The 17,595-nt window shown below is 34.8% G+C and overlaps 3 protein-coding genes across 3 annotated transcripts; 1 reads left to right on the top strand and 2 right to left on the bottom strand.

Moving 5' to 3' along the window:
• Positions 1 to 4,326: 4,326 nt before the first annotated feature.
• LOC112094267 lies at positions 4,327 to 6,163 on the top strand. Its single transcript, XM_024174757.1, has 3 exons — positions 4,327 to 4,474; positions 4,971 to 5,037; positions 5,783 to 6,163. The coding sequence occupies exons 1-3, from the start codon at positions 4,412 to 4,414 to the stop codon at positions 6,001 to 6,003; spliced, it is 351 nt and encodes a 116-aa protein (XP_024030525.1). The 5' UTR covers positions 4,327 to 4,411; the 3' UTR covers positions 6,004 to 6,163.
• A 4,845-nt stretch (positions 6,164 to 11,008) lies between these two features.
• LOC21396705 (nuclear transcription factor Y subunit B-4) lies at positions 11,009 to 11,536 on the bottom strand. The gene has a single exon (XM_010090652.1). The coding sequence runs from the start codon at positions 11,534 to 11,536 to the stop codon at positions 11,009 to 11,011; it is 528 nt and encodes a 175-aa protein (XP_010088954.1).
• Positions 11,537 to 16,918: 5,382 nt separating this feature from the next.
• Positions 16,919 to 17,368, bottom strand: LOC112094279. Its single transcript, XM_024174822.1, has one exon. The coding sequence runs from the start codon at positions 17,366 to 17,368 to the stop codon at positions 16,919 to 16,921; it is 450 nt and encodes a 149-aa protein (XP_024030590.1).
• Positions 17,369 to 17,595: the final 227 nt, after the last annotated feature.

Genomic DNA, 17,595 nt, shown 5'->3' with positions numbered 1-17,595 from the left:
AATTTAGTTAAATTTTAATAGAGTTAAGTGGGGCTCGTCTGGAAATCTGCTTTTTTAATCCCTAATCGAGCTCCACGTCACCCACCCCATTTGGACGGCGTAACAAAAACTCAATGTGGAAAGACTTTTAACATTGAGTTTGTATCTAAGATCTGGAAACTTAGAACAGGATATAGGTTTAGTAAGAACATCAGCTGCTTGATCGAAGGCTGGAACATGCTTCACTTCAATGATTTTTCAAAGTACTTTTTCTCGTACAAAATACAAATTCAGTTCCACATGGTTTGTTCTGGCATGCAAGACAGGATTAGCTGCAAGATGAACTGTACTAAGATGATCACACCAAATCACAGGTATGCCTTGTACCTCAACTCGAAGCTCATGTAGTAAAGACAATAGCCAAGTAATTTCTGCCACAACATTGGCCAAGCTCCTGTATTCAGCTTCAGTGGAGGATCTAGAGACTGTATGTTGTTTCTTTGAGCTCCAAGAAATGATATTAGAGCCTAGGTAAGCACAATAGCCATAAGTGGATCTCCTGTCATCAGGATCAGAGGCCCAATGAGCATCACAAAAGGCCACCAAATCAAGCTAAGGAGTTTTTTGTTGATGAAGACCAAAATCAAGTGTTCCTTTCAAGTAGCGCAGAATCCTTTTCACAGCCCGCCAATGAGATTCAAGAGGCTTATGCATAAGCTAATAGACTCGGTTAACAGAATAGGACAATTCAGGCCTTGTACAGTCATATACTGTAATGCTCCAACAATGATCCTGTACAGTTGAGGATTCAACACATCAGCACTACCAAACCCTGACAGTTTGAAACTTGCTGTCATTGGAGTGCTAATGGCCTTAGCATCTTGCAGCTTAGCCTTGTGAAGTAGATCTATAACATATTTTTTCTGTGAAAGATGTATACCATCAGTGGTATGAGTAACTTGAATTCCCAAAAAGTAATTCACAACTCCCATATCCTTCATAGCAAAAAGCTTGTTCAGTTGGACAATTAACTTCTGTATCTCAATGTTGTCACTTTCAGTGAGTAAGATATCATCAACATACACTAATACAAAGGTGACATGTTGAGAATGAAACCTCATAAACAAAGACTGATCAGATTTTGAGGAAACAAAGCCCAGAGTAAGAAGAGCACCTTTTAGTTTGTCAAACCAAGCTCTAGGAGCTTGTTTTAAACCATAATGAGACTTACGAAGTGTGCAAACAAAGTGAAGCTGTTTAGGGTCTTCAAATCCTTGTAGTGGGACCATATAGACTTCTTCCAGCAAAACACCATTCAAAAACTTATACACCAATCTCTGGCCAAGGCAATAGTGATAATCACTCGAATTGTTGTTGGGTTGACAATAGGACTAAAGGTTTCATTAAAATAAAACCTGCAAACTTTGCCTTCTCTAAACGAATAGTATGTTCTCAACCATCTGGTCTATTTATGTGTATATCAATGTCTTGTTAGATCTCAGTACATAAATGTCTTGTGGATTGTCTGACATTTTTAATCTGATTACATTACAGGAAAACACTCACTTGGTTTCACGAGAAGCGCTGTTCTTCCTCGGGGAAAATATTCTCGTGAAATTTTATTCTGTTATAAAAAGAGGTGGAGTTTCTTATGTACTCTCAATTTTTACATTGAGAGGAATTTTTGTCAAGTTTTGAAACAATGTTGTTGGCCATTGGCCGACCCTTGTCAATATCTAGGATTTTTTTTATGATATTTATTCCCTATTTCCTTCACTCGTACGTTTCGGTTCTTTTTTTTTATTAATTTTTTTATTTATTTAAGCAATCTCAGCATAACCAAGCGTGTCTAAACCATGTTATTTTGAGTTTTGGTTTGTTCTTTGTGTAATGCTAAAGAAGTTTTCGGCGTTAGCTTTTGACAAAAACATGTGGGAATTGAGAAGTCAGTAAAATTGCTTTAATTGTGTTAACAGCAAAATGGTGGATAACAAAGCAAGGGATTTCTTCCTTTTTTTTTTTTTTTTTTTGCCCCCCAAACTGGAAAGGAAAATGTTAGACCGATTCTAACACAGACTCACTGAAAAACAAGAAATCACAAATATAAAAAAGATCCAGGAAAACCAAGAACATAAGTAATTGTTTGACCGAGGTTCAAAAATAATTCCTACATCTCCGTTGAGCTCGTCCTCAGAAAAGCTTCATTTACTATCAGAGAAAGTTATTACATTTTCCAATCTCTCAATACAAGAAAAGTCCCAATTCCAGATTACACAAGAACCTTAATTTAGAGCAAACCCAGAAAAATCTTAAACAACCCGAAAAGAATACCCAGTGAAAAAACACTCAGTACAAACCTCTCCCAAATTCTTTTTTATTACCATTGCTTACAGTTTCTCTCACTAAAAAACTAGAAGTTTTCCTTTCTCTCTCTAAAATCCAGAAGTTCTCTCTCTAGAATTGTATATTCAATACTCGTGGGAATGGAATAATGCCCCACCAAACACATATCAGGTTACTAGATGATGAACCAACTGAATCTGAAAGTCATCACCGCCTTTCCACGTGTCTTCATCTTATTGGATAGAAACTGAACACCAGAAGTTCTCTCTCTAGAATTGTATATTCAATACTCGTGAGAATGGAATAATGCCCCACCAAACAACATATCAGGTTAATAGATGATGAACCGACTGAACCTGAAAGTCATCACCGCCTTTCCATGTGTCTTCGTCTTATTGGATAGAAACTGAACACTAGAAGTTTTCTCTCTAGAATTGTATATTCAATACTCGTGAGAATGGAATAATGCCCCACCAAACAACATATCAGGTTAATAGATGATGAACCGACTGAACCTGAAAGTCATCACCGCCTTTCCACGTGTCTTCATCTTATTGGATAGAAGCTTTTAACCAAAACGCTGCGTTCTGTGTTGCTTCATCTATCTTCTAGTCTAAAACGACTTGTCACTTGGTGCAACTTCTTTCTCTGTTTTTATGTCGTTTTCCTGAGATTACTCCACAGAAAATACTCTCCCTCCATAGCCAAATTTCTCTTCAATTATTACAGTTTTTCCTGCACTTGAACTGAATACAAGTCTATTTTGTGTGGAAGAAAAGGGTTATTAAATTCGACACTTTCAGACTTTTTATGGGTGAAAAATACAATATCTTTAATTGAACGAATTACAAATCACTCATTTCAAAAATAAATAAATAAATAAAATAAAATACAACCTCTGTTATTTTGTTGGTACATAGAGGGGTCCTCTGGCGGCTGATGGGGTTTTTGATTGAAGACATTCTCCGCCTTGCTTCTACTTGTTTGGATTGGCAGTGATGGCATGCATCCAGCAGTGGCAATTCTGTACCCCATGTGTTAGCCTCTTATGCTTTTCATGCTGTCTTAGATTTAGCCCAATTAGTGCTGGAACTTTGGACGAGCCGCCCGCGACCGTCCGAAAAGCCCGAGGATTTGCCCGAGCCCGAACCCGACCCGCCCGAGATTTTCGGGCCGCCCGCCCGAGCCCGAATTTCACCTTGAACGGTACTAACCTATAACTTTTTTTGAAGCAAAAAAAAAAAAAAAAAAAGAAAAGAAAAAGATACACATTATTTGTAGTTTCAAATTTTTGACTAAAAAGTAAAAGGGATTTCAACACAAATAGTCCCTTTTGAAGGATTTTTTTTCTCATATAAAATTATAAAAATGATCGTTTTTATTAATTTATTAGTTAATCATTGATTGATTTAGTGGTCCATCGCAGATTAATTTTATTTTATCACTGATTAGTTCGATGATTTTTGTTATTAATCAATATTTATTAATAATTAACTAAAATTAATTAGTAATTAATCAATTTTAATCAATAAATTATATGCGAATCAACTATTGATAAATTACATTTCAATCACTAATGAGACGTTTAGTTTATGAGTTTAAAATTATGGTTTATGATTTTAATTTTTGAAATTTAAATTTTTTATAAAAAAAAAATACTGTAAAAAATTAAGAATTATAGTTAGAATCAAAGAAGAACTTTTGAAATAAACATTTCATTATTACTTGTGGGTCTGATTGAGTCTTTAAAAAAACTACAATTTTCATAAAATAAAAATGTCCGGTCAAAAGGTGGTAAAAAAAGATCATTTGGTTAATTTTCTAAAGTGAAAACTACTGATTTCTAACGAATTTCTTACTCGCAAAATAACAGGTTTTTTTTTTTTTTTTTTTTTTTTTTTTTGACAATTGACAGGCCATATTCGAACCAAAAAACGACGTCGTAAGAACTATGTTAATAGTTCGATTTCCTTCTTATCATGGTACTTTCTGAGGATTATCAGCTGACCTAAAGCTCTGCTAAAACGCTGTCTGTCACTCTGTAAGAAACAAGCAAATGCGGAAAAAAACTTGAAAGCTAAAACCTTTAATGGCGTTCCTACTCTCCACGAGCTTCTCCGTTCCTTTCTCTGCTTCAAATGCCTTCTTTAAGGTAAATTCCCTCTTGACAAACTCCTCTTTTTTCCCCCTTTTTCGCGATAAAACAGAAACCCTCGCTTTAATTTTTTGATTTTCTTCTGCTAGTCCCGTTTGGTTGCCGAGAAAATGTTGTCCACAGAAAGAATTCAAGAATTTACAGTAACGGGATGGGTATAATCCCATTTTACAGCCAACTAGGAAAAAAGTCGTAGAAGTTGATCATTTTTTTTTTCAATGTACCTGTTTGGTTTGCTTTCTAAATTACCCTATTATTTCGAACTTTTGAATTTTGAATCTTGAAGTATGATGTACAGCCCCAAAATGTTGGTTTAATAGAAAGGTGAATAGAAAATTTTGTTTGGGTTATGGAATTTCCTTGTTATGAGGAACTAGATTATCCATTCTTGTTGCTAGCATATTAGATATGGTTTGATCTCCATGTGTTATGATCTTTCATGCTCATATTTCTTTTTTTTTTTTTTTCTTTTTTTTTTTGGACTTGCTTTCAGTTTCAGGAACGACATACAAAGAAACCAGCTTTGGTTAAACCTTTAAGACACCCAACATACATTACAGGTTTGTTTCTTAATTTTTGTTCCCAGGATTCAAATGTTTTGGTTTCTTTGAACGCCAATAAGCTTCTCAAGTTTGAAGAAGAGTGTATCTATTATCTGATGTGAGAGAGAGTAGGTAAAAAGAGTAAATAAACCTTTGTTTCTTCCCAAGAGAACATTGGATGTTCTTAAATAATCCGACCCCTGTTTTTTACGAAAAAAGGGTTCATACATCCAGCTGGTGAACTGGTTTCTTATAGGCAAAATTTCGCAAATTTTTTTTTTTTTAAATTTTCTTTTGGTCGTATTTCTTCTATTAAAGTAGTCCTTTTACTGTTTTCTCCAAAATATTTAGAACGAATGAAGATTCGTGTCAGTATGTAGAGTTTGAGGTATCTTAGCGATCCATTCATTCTACTGATAGCATTGATCGGACGCTTTGAAGTTTGAACTCCCCAAGTAGCTAGAGCTCTAGCTTTCAAACCCATAGATTCGTCTTAAGCCTTTGAAACGTTTGAAGTTAGAATTGTTCTTGGTTCTTGGAAATTCAAGTCTTCAATTTCAGTGTCTTCTACTAGAATGTAAGTTGACATTTTTTTTTTTGACGTGTGTAATTAACAAATTTGTGCATAACATATTGCTGCTTGCTCTTATGAGTGTTATAGTTCTAGCCCGAACTTAACAGCATGCAATTACTTTTATCATACCTATATGTGCGTCATGCAAATTTGTGTTGAACTCTCAAGCAACCTTGTTTGCATTTGCAGCCACAAAACTCTCCATCTCCTGCAGCATTATTGATGTGATATCGTCTACAAATCAAACTTGTAGGGATCATTTTTTGACGCCCTCAAGTCATCAGTTTGAAGTAGTATCTTATCATATGAATGTAGGCTCTTCCCACATGATAATTTCTGGTTATTGGGTTGGACCTGATGTTGATGACGGTTGGGGATTCATAGAAGCTTTTATTAATCCAATTTGTTGATTTTTGGTGATGAAATGTGGAGGAAATTTTTTTTTTTCCCCTCAATAGATATATGTTCTGTACACTTTCCGAGCCAAAGAAAAATTCAAATGTGGAAAAGTCAGGTTATGAATTATGATTCATGAGTTATTGTAGCAGCACCTATTTATGTTTTACCAAAATTTTGTTGGCTCGATGGAAAGCCTCGGACTCAGCCTCTGATTATTAGTAACAGATAGCAAAGCTACCGACTTCTGAGCATATTTTTTCAAGTTTCCTTGTTGGGTTAGTGAGTCCCAAGTTGTGATTAATCTCCAAGTCTGAAGAGACGTTTCCATATCCATGTCGAGTCTCAGGTCCATTTAGTTCACCTATTTAAAATCATAATTCTGATTCTATTAAATTCTATTAATGTACTTTTTTCTCATAAAAAATTTGAATAAAAAAAATTCCATCACTGGATTCTCTAATAAAATTTAAAATTAAAATTAAAATTATTGATTTAGATGCATGAATCAAACATGCCATAAAACAAATGCATTCTGAAACAATTGCGTTATGAAGTCCAGGCACAGAACGGCGATGTTGGGCCCAAGAGGCCAAGAAACTCTTTTAATTTGGAAAAGTCGTCAATTTCTTTTCGAGCTTAATACGAGCCATGGAATGAATGACATTGACATATATGTACAGAGCAAACAAAACTCACTTGTTTGTTCTCAACGCTTCAGCCGTCAAGTAACGAAACTGTGGAGGTCCAGCGAAAGAAAATGAAAGGTACGTTGTTGACGCTCAATGACCAAACTATCGGCCTCAATCCAAACGGATGAAAAAAAAAAAAAAAATCAAATATGAAAACTGATAGTGATTATCATCACGTTGATAGAATGTGGGTTTGTATAACAACGATTGCTCGCTGATTAGCAACAATGCTCATTAAATTAGTGTGTGCGTTTTTTTTTTTAAAGAAATTGCAATTTGTTACTATTATCTAGTGACGTGATCACTAGATAATAGTTTAGGATGCTGTCATTTTTTTTTTTTATGTGACAGCTCTCTTTTATTATCACATCTGATAGTAAATGTTTTCTTAGAGGAGAATTAGGGTATTTGTAAAGTTGATTACATTCTCTCTCTATATGTGCTCTCTTGATAAAGGACTCAACATATATAAATTAAGAAAAATGAGATAAATATTCTTAAAGTGTATGAGTCTCGATTTTTACCTTTTTACTCTTTATTAATATCTTTTTTAGTCAAATAATTATATTAGTCAAAAGGTATTAATCAAGAATAAAATGTTAAAATCCAGACTCGTGCATTTTAAGGGTAAGTTTAGCAATTTTCTCTATAAAATTATGACGCACATTAGGAAGCTAGATTACATTATAGACTTAGAATGTACTGACCTTTTTTCCGAATAGTGAATGGAATACAAAGGACATGAAAAGGAGCTTATAGTTTCTGCAATTGCGCATATTATTTTATTTATATGAAATGAACATATGCAACCAGACCTCCTATGTTGTCAGTTAATAGCCAAAACAATGCTCTTAGCCTTTGTTTTTTATAAGTATAATCAATCAACTATGAAATGCCATTTCTATATCTTTAGATTATAGCCTCCACACTTAACCTCGTCCTAAAGATTAATGCTATGTAGCGCTGAAAATTAGGATGCTCATCAGGCTGGAGTTTTTCACAAATTTATCAAATTAGTTGGTCTTGTTTTTCTTCAGCCATATCAGCACACATCTGCCTAGCTCATGCATGCACATTGTCAAAGCTACTATGGCGTACATACATATATATAGACACTGATATCAAGTTCATGTAAACTAGATTGTATACCACTTTTGAAGTCTAGTTATCAATTGTGTCGTTTTAATGTGAAACTTGGGTTGGAATTTCTTTAAAAAAAATGGTATATTTAAAACTCTGGAAAGTGGTGTTCCTCTAATATAATGCATCCACAAAGTTCTCCCTAAGAGCATTATAAGGCTTAAACTTTAAGGAAATTTTGTTAGGGGATTGAGGCACATGATAATATTTCTATAGAAGTTAGATTAGTCACGCATATATAGTACATGTTTTCTTGGGAACTTTTTGTTGGGTTTCCTGCAAATGATCACATGGACACCCCATGAGCCCTTGCCCCTTTGTTGTGGAAAATGGGTGCACTGTTTTCATTTGAGTCGCTATTTTGCTATAAACAATTTACACTAGTACACACTCACTGTTGCCAAAGTGCTGGTCCACACCGCTGATTGCCAACAAGCAGTGATCATTTGGAGAGATAAACAAGTTAATTATGAAGCTCGATACCGCGATTCTATGGTCGCAGCTCATCGAAGCAGCTTGTGTCCATCTTAATTTGATCAATAAAAACCGTCGCATAGTACTAGTGCATCTGGATGACCAAAATTTTGGTCCCAGAACTTTGAGGCTTTCTAAAGGATTCTATGAAGGTCAAAAGCCAATAAAAGTAGCAAATTGGTCTAAGTAGCTGGTCTTTAGTTTATCAGAGCTTATGAAAGTCTGTTCTACATATGAAGAAATCAGGACACATCATGATACTATTATGCTATGACTAAGACTTGATCTACACATGAATAGGAGACAGTCGCGTATATATGGTACTACTGTATTGGTGGTCCCATTTTATTTGACGTTTTCTAAGTTCAATCAAGATCATATTCTTTGAATTTTTCTAAGGATTTTATACAATTTGCTGTTATACCAAGAACAATTACTATTTTTCCAGAAAAAAAAAAAAAAACCAATTCTATTTTGCTACACACATTTCGCATCTTATCTGCAGAAGTTAGAGATTTTTCAAGATGATTCTATCCGTAAAATCATGATACTAAGTTATAATTATTTTGTATTCCAACGTTTTCAGTAATTGTAGCACTTACGTGATATTGTTATCTCTTATTTTCTTTCTAACTTTAACCTTTTTACCCTCTTCAGTACTTCCTCATGTTTTCAAGCATGTGTGTGTGTGCATATATATATATATATATATATATATATTTATTTATTTATATATAGGTAATCTTGCTTTTATAAAGATATCAACCCTAGGTTGGATAGAGAGAATAATTGGATAGTTGAGAAGTGGTCCCTCAAGAGCCTAAGAATATAGAAACCCTAGGCTGCACGTTGAAAACCCAAAATCTGACAAATTCTAATTTTAGAATTAGGGTTGTACAATCATCTTTTTATGGGAAGGTTGCCCGATCTATAAGCATATAGTAAAATATAAGCATGCTTGAGATTTCATTGGATTTTCTCGATTATTCATGTTATCAAAAGCCCGAAAATGTTATATATATATATATATATGTATGTATGTATATGTATATATATATATGTGGTCCCCTGGCTCTAGGGTTAAGCAAACCCTAAACCTAGTACATATATAGTCAATATTTATTGGATGTTGACTGTAGTAGTACTAATTTGCTGGAAATTCTCTTGTATATTTGATTCATATATATATAAGCCTGCATTTTATATATCTTTTGTTGCTATATATAAGAAAACTTGTTCTACCACACAAAAGTAATTTCTTGGCAAACCCTAGTCATGACCAAATATTTGATTTCGGTGAAACAATTAGTAGAAGGGGAAAAATTCCTAGCTACCTATAGCTAGAGGGAAAACTGCGGAGTATCAAAGAGTTGATCACATTCTCTTTGAATATGAGAAATTAAGAAGATATGATCAAGAACTGAAAGTGTTTTTGTGAGAGAAATGGTCAAGAACTCATGAAATGAATTAGGGAGTTGGCATGTAGACAGTTCTATAGGAGGGGTAATAACTTTCTTGTTTGCTTAATATGCTTTGCCCAAAGTGCTATTCTTGATGATCACGTTGGGAATTTGATCATTTATAGACATACATTTAGGACATTGCCTGACCATTTTACAAAGTTTTTTGGCCTCCTTACAAAGAAATATATGCATAAGATGCTATAATTATAGCAGTTAATTCTCAAGCTTACTCCTTAAAAAAAAAAAAATCATGCTTATTGTTCAAACAGTCGTTTATAAATTAACCATAATGACATCAAGGATATGAATATCAAATAAAAAATAATTATCAGAAATACAGTACTGATTCATTTTCAAAAAAAAAATACAGTACTGATAATTCTTGAAAACTGATTTTTTTTCCTCACAATAAAAGTTAGAGCGATCATCTTTTGTGATAATTAATCGGTCTCATTATTATTTGACCATCAACGATAAACTTTCACTCAATTTAGAGGGAGTGAGAAGAAGCATGTTTGTTACCGTCTTTCTTCGGACTAATTAAGTACTTAAAGCTTAATTAATCACACTTGAAAGTTGAAAGGGAAATATCAGAGGCTTGTTCATAGTATGTGTCTGCGATGATATGATATGATGACAACCAAAATTGTAGTCCCAAAATATGTAATCTTAACTTGCTGTAGCTAATATATCTACAAAATGATCTCTAAAATGAAAAATATTGGAGGATGAAATTGAACGCCAAAAGTACAAGAATCAGTTGAAAGGTGCAGATCATTGGGTCTAAAATAAGCTCTTGATGGGATCATCAATATATTCAAAGCCCAAATTTCATACACAAGTAGTCGCAGACATAGTCTATCAATAATTTTGCATCTTACTCAATCACAACGTATAGAGTTCGAATATATCCCCCATCCCCAACTTCAAAAAAAAAAAAAAAAAAAAAGAAAACTATCACACAGAAGAATGCCCAGTTTTACCCAAAAACATTCTCAGTACTATAACACATAGTTCATGAAAAGAGGTGGAAAGAAAGATCTTAAAATAAAGAACTTAAGCATATGATCATCATCAGTTATAAGGAGGAGAGTACAATGTTACCTGATCAGGGACAAGCAACAGGACAGTTCACATATACATGGGTGAGAACAACCAAGATCATCATCAATTGTAATTATAGGTTAAATGAAATCTTGATACCCATAAGTGCACTTTCATTCTTATAGAGAATGAGAAGACAATATTTTTCAAGACGATTTAACAAGAGACTGATGATGATCTCCCTTCTCAATGATGTTGAACTCCATTAGAGTTGGAGAAGTAGTAATAATGTTACTAATTTGATCAGTTTGCTGAACTCCAGTGGTACTTTTAGAGCGATCATCTGAATCTCCATCTTTGTCTTCATCATGATCAGCAATAGTAATATGATTATTATTATTATTGTTGTCGCTGCCTTTACTAATTTGGTTGGCCTTTTCTCTCTCAGCCTCCCTATATTTATGCAAGTACCTAACTAAAACCTCAGCATAGTTATCAAACCCTAGAGCAGTGAGAGCCCAACAGATGTCATCCCCATTCACCGTCTTTCGATTCTCCTTGTGACACTTGTCAGATGCCTCGCCAGTCACGAAGCTTATGAACTCAGTTGCACATTCTTGCATTGTTTGTTTGGCCTCCTTTGAGATCTTTGCTGTTGGGGGAAGGATTTGCTTCATTATCCTTCCCACGTTTGCAATTGGCAGCATCCTATCTTGCTCCTGCTGATCAACCATTTCGACCTAGCTACAATTATTCAGATAATAATATTGATCACACAGCTTAATTTTCTCAAATATATATATGGATATGGGGCAAATGTAGCTAGCTCTCTCTCGCGTTTTTTTCCTTCTTTTTTTTTTCCCCCTTTTTTCCCCTTTTCAGATGCATCTGTATGTGTGTCTACATGTTTATACTTATGCGACATGTCATGCGGAAAATGTGGACACAACTTGAAACGTTATTTTTTTTTTCCAAAAAAAAAAATTATTGTTCTGAAAAATGAAAATAGACATTTCGAGGTTTAGATAAATGCGCGGTTACAGACTAATGATGGCATATATTAAGAACAAATATTTTTGAAGTTTACAATCCAAATTTAAAGAAGTATGTAAATTCTATTTCTCTCTTTCAAAATAGTTCAAAAAGAGGTCATATGAGGACATTTATGTCATATAGCATTAATTTTATAGTTTAATTCTTTCAAGTCATGAGGCTAAGGCAATTGATAACATCGTTTGGTTATAGAATACCTATATATATATATATATATATATATAGATTGTTAATGATCTACCACAAAGACAACCACACACACACACACACAGAGCAATAATATATTTAACAAGTTCTCATATCAGTTCAACATTTAACTTGAGTAAATTGCTCTTATACGTAAGTCGCATGTAAGTCCTTTATATACTTTTATACATCTTAAACGTAAGTGTATTCATCAGCAGTAAAATCTTGAAAACAAATGGATCCGAATAATGTGAATACTTTTTTTGAAACCGTATTCTAGAAAGTCTAAATCCATCAAGTCATGGTCCCCCACCTCCACCCCCACATTATTCATGATTTCTTTTTTTCCCTGAGACATTCTTTCATGTAATCTGCAGCAACCATTATTCATGTTCTTAAATATTATATATAAATATATAGCTAGTTACAGTTTGATTGACTAAAATAATATAGAAAATTTGTACTATGTGTTCAAAATGAGTAGACAACAATTATGCACGTTTCATCTAATTAGGCCAATTGACCCAAATTTACCTAAATATAGTAGCTCAAAACAATTGTTTTTTAACGTTAATTAGTGTTTGATTTGCTCACACATTAGGTTTCATTATGGTTGTCTCTGTGTTTGACGGCAAACTATAGCTTATGATCTTTCAGATTTTTGAACTTTAATTTGTTAGGTCTTGTCAAAGCTGATTTGCAATCTTTTTACTTTCTTACTTTTTTTTTTTTTTTGCTAATCTTTTACTTTCTTACTTATAATATATATGCACGTAGAGAGTAATCTGTATGTTAAGTTTTAATTACCGTTTCATATAAAATTTGAATATAAAATCTCAAAAATAAAAAAAATAAAGTGTTTTTTTTTAGGGAAAGAAGCCAAAAGAAGGGTAAAAGAAGAATTAAATGAAAAAATAAATAAATTTTTGGCAAAAAGGACCAAAACAAAAAATAAAATTTTAGGACTAAAATGAAAAAAAGGGCCAAAAAAGAATGAAGAAAGGAATAAGTTTTAAGGAAAGAAAACCACAAAGAAAAAAATAAAGTGTAAATGAAGAAATAAATAAATTTTAAGGTAAAAAAATTTAAAACGGAAAAAGATAAAATTTCAAGATAAAAATAAAGAAAAGGTCCAAAAAGGACTACAATGAATAAATAAATGAATCTCGGTCGAAATTGTACGAAATGTCAGGTTTTTGACATTTTTATATATTGATATAGACAAAATAAGTATAAGACAAAAGACGTTTATACCGGTACATATAATTTTTCTCTTATTGTACCGGTACGTATAATTTTTCTTTCATTTTTTTTTTGTTTAACTAGAAGTAATCGAGAGAAGTTAAAATAATATTTAAGAACGAAAAAAGATGTTTGTTTTGTTCTATATAATTATGGAATTTAAGTTTTTTTTTTTTCTTTTTTTTCCTAGTTAAAAATGATGGAATTTAAGTTACAATGATATGATACAAAATGATATAGATCACTTGTCACGCCCCCAAATCGGGGTTAGTGACGTAGAGGCTTGTTTAGAAACTTAAACCTGTTTAAGAGAGTGATTAGCAAATAATGTTGTAAATATTTTAATTTTTCAAATCCAAAACATTCAGGTATTTCCAAACAAGCCCCTGCATTCAAGAGAAGTTTAATTTTAAGAAAGGTGGTGGAATTTCCAACCAAACCAGTTTAAAACTACGTCTCTGGTATCAAGTCAGGAATTCCCACAGGTGTTTAGCATACATGAATATCAACAAAAGTAATTGTGACATCAACCACAGTCTAGCAATATTTAAGTTTACAATCCATAATTTTTTATACATGCCTTGAGATAAAAGATAAGAGGAAATACAACTCTTCGCCTCCCGAGGTCAAGTCCACATCACCAGTAGTAGCTACCTACTCCGCACTACTCCTCGCGTCGCCTGGAGGGGTTTAATATATTTAAAAATAAGAAAAGTGAGCGAAAGGCCCAGTATGATATAAGTTTATAAAGCATTTAAAATAATGGTACTCACAGTCTGAAGATATACATCCGGAACTGGTCATCCCTTTTTAGAAAAGGAAATACTCACATAGTAGAAAATGTCTGTATAATGTAAGTGTGCAGCTCATCATACCACTAAACAATAAGCGGTAAAATGTATGTCTAGTGAAAAGTGCAGAGTCATAGTTCCACTAAACAAGAAGTGGATCCGTACGGGTTTCGGGACCTGCCCCCAAGGATGCGATTCTCACATCCCGATCTCTGAGGTCACCATGCGTTGTATCATTCCTTAAAATATTTCATTTTAAGAAAGGATACTCCTTAAAATCTCATTTCATAAATCATTGGAAAACTTAATAGCATTCTCATGCTATTCCTTTGAAATCATTTTCTTTAAACATGTTTTATTCTAAAACATTTTCATTGGCCAAAATAATTTAAAGTAAGGCTAACAAGGATATGGACAAGAATATCATACCTTTCGAATGTCAAACCTGTGACTATCTTCACGTAGCCCTAGCTCTGCTTGCCTTTGAGGCTCTAATTCCAATCGTGCCACTAACTTTCCCATCAAAATCAACAATTTAGAGTTTGATCTTTCTCACCAAACATTCTCGTTTAATTAGATGCAATTGTATCATATTAGTGTGCCATAGTTCAAAATCAATGTTCATAAACAATTCTTAATTCAAATCATGATTCTTTGACAATGGAGATTTATTCTAGAGAATCGAATGGAAAACAAGGATTCATGTGGCTAATCCATTCATTTTGAGTTCTCAAATGAGGTTAGGTCAATCCCACATCAAATTTCATGGTTAAAACATGGTTTTTGGGCTGTTTAGGGTCGGGTTCAGTGGGAACCGGTCGACCGGTAATAGAGGAGTGTAACTCCACCGGTCAGCCGGTGGAAGGGTGACCGGTTGACCGGTGGGGAAGATTTCCAGGGCCAGCCATGGCCGATCCGCGTGAACAAAGCCAAATCCTGACATTTTAGGTTCGATTTCGACATATTCTCAAGGGAAATATATAAATCCAGTTTCAAATAAAAAAATAGGGTCCAAAGAATCAAAAACCCCCAATTTTCACCAAGCTTCCATTAAAATGCATTCGAAATCTATTCGAAAATGAAATCTAAACCAAAAATCACCAAACTCGACTAAAACGAGTTCCATAAGGCTAAATATGAAAATCTAAAGTAAGTTTCAAAGAGTTTTACCTTGATCCAAGCTTTGATGTTGAAAACCTCTTGGAAACCTCCGCTTTTGGTTTAAATCCGGCCCTTGAGAAAGAAAACTTTGAGAGAGAGAGGGAGAGATGAACGAGGCAGGGAGAGAGAGAGAGAGAGCTCGAGATAGAGAAAGGGAGAGTGAGCTCGAGAGACTGATAGGGAGAGAGAGTGTGTGTGTCGAGACAGAGAGAGAGGGAGAGTAACGTGAGGAAGAGAGAGGAAAAAGAAATAAGGAAAAAGAAAAGAAGAGAGAAAAGGAAAAAGAAAAATTGGAAAGAAAATATTAGGGAAAATAAATAAAACAAAGGGGGGTGAAACTGCAAATACCAAAATAAATTTAAAAGTTCATGATTAATTAAGAAAATCAATTTAGACACACTAATAAACCACAATTATCATAGTTAAACAAGTTTAATTCTGAAGGGTGTTACATTCTACCCCCTTTAAGAAATTTCGTCCCCGAAATTAAAATTTACCTCACGATATGAACAGATACGGATATCGTTCATGCATCGTCGTTTCCAATTCCCACGTTGCTTCCTCAACGCCATGGTGTTGCCACAACACCTTCACTAACGGTATCTCATGTCGACGTAGGCTTTTCATCTTCCTGTCAAGAATCTGTACGGGTGCTTCCTCGTAAGTCGTGTCACATTGGATCGGCACGTCATACCATTGCACAATGGCTTTTGGATCGGGTTGACACTTTTGAAGCATACAAACATGGAACACATTGTGCACGTGAGACAATTCTGGAGGAAGATCAAGGCGGTAAGCAACGACACTGACCTGTTGTGTGATCTGAAACGGCCCGATGTATCTCGGCGTGAGTTTCCCCTTCACACCAAAATGAGTAACTCCTTTACGCGGAGAGACTCTTAACAAGATAAAATCGCCCTCTAAGAATTCTAAGGGTCTACGCCTCCTATCAGCATAACTCTTCTTACGACTCTGAGCCGTTAATAGTCGTTCTCGAACCACGGCTATTTTCTCATTATTCTCCTAGATAACATCCGGTCCAAGGGTCAGTCGATCTTCTGACTCAATCCAACAAACTGGCGATCTGTAAGGTCTGCCATACAACGCCTTGAATAGTGCCATCCCAATGCTACTCTGATAACTGTTGTTGTAGGCGAACTCAGCTAAATAGAGATACTTCTTCCAGTTTCCACCAAAATCTAGAATGCAAGCACGAAGCATGTCCTCCAAAATCTGAACTCTTTCAGATTGTCCGTCGGTCTGAGGATAAAATGCGGTGCTGAAATTCAGTTCGGTTCCCATGGCTTCTTAGAAACTTCTACAATATCTAGCATTGAAACGAGTGTCACGATCTGATGTGATAGACAACGGAACTTCGTGAAGTCTGACAACGTGCTCCAGAAACAACTCTGCTAGAACTTTCCTAGAGTATGTCGCACAAAAGGGAATGAACTGCGCAGACTTTGTTAACCTATCCACAATGACCCATATGGCATCATGCTGATGTTCAGTCCTCGGCAATCCCATCAGAAAATTCATCGTAATGTGTTCCCACTTCCATCCAGGAATAGGAAGAGGCTGCAGTTCTCCAGCAGGTTTCTGATGTTCAGCCTTGACTCGAAGACAAGTCATACATTCTGACACGTATTGGTGAACATCCTTCTTCATACCTCTCCACCAATACTATCTTTTGAGGTCTTGATACATCTTGGTACTCCCAGGGTGAATAGCGAACCTCGATTTGTGAGCCTCATGGAGGATTGTCTTCTTTATCTCATCCACTTGAGGAACGGCAAGGCAATTCCTGAAGTAGAGCGTTCCATCTTCCCGAATATTCCATTCGTCCTGTTTTTCTCCATTCTGAACTCGAGTCCAAATTCCCTGAAGATGCGAATCCTGCCATTGGTTCTGCTTGACTTGTTGTATAAGAGTTGGTGTTGAAACCAAGTTATACACCATAGCTTGGTTAGAATCCTCATAATACTGAAGATCATAGTTACCTACAATTTCACTCTGTTTCCAATCTTCCAATGCCAAATATGCTTGGATTCCTAGAGTCTTTCTGCGGAGAGCGTCTGCAACCACGTTGGCTTTTCTAGGATGATACTGCAAGGTGAAGTCATAATCCTCCATGTATTCCATCCATCTTCTCTATCTCATATTTAAGTCCTTCTGAGTGAACAGATACTTCAGACTCTTATGATCGGAGAAGATCTGGAATTTTACTCCATAGAGGTAGCATCTCCATATCTTAAGAGCAAAAATCACCGCTGCTAACTCTAGATCATGTGTGGGGTAGTTTTGCTCATGTGGCTTCAGTTGATGAGATGCATAGGCCACAACATGTCCATTTTGCATCA

The sequence above is a fragment of the Morus notabilis genome, unplaced genomic scaffold (assembly GCF_000414095.1).
Source record: "Morus notabilis unplaced genomic scaffold, ASM41409v2 Scaffold281, whole genome shotgun sequence".
In the NCBI taxonomy this organism is placed as follows: Eukaryota; Viridiplantae; Streptophyta; class Magnoliopsida; order Rosales; family Moraceae; genus Morus; species Morus notabilis.
The sequence above is the reverse complement of the archived record's forward strand: the minus strand, read 5'-3'. Positions and strand labels throughout refer to the sequence as shown.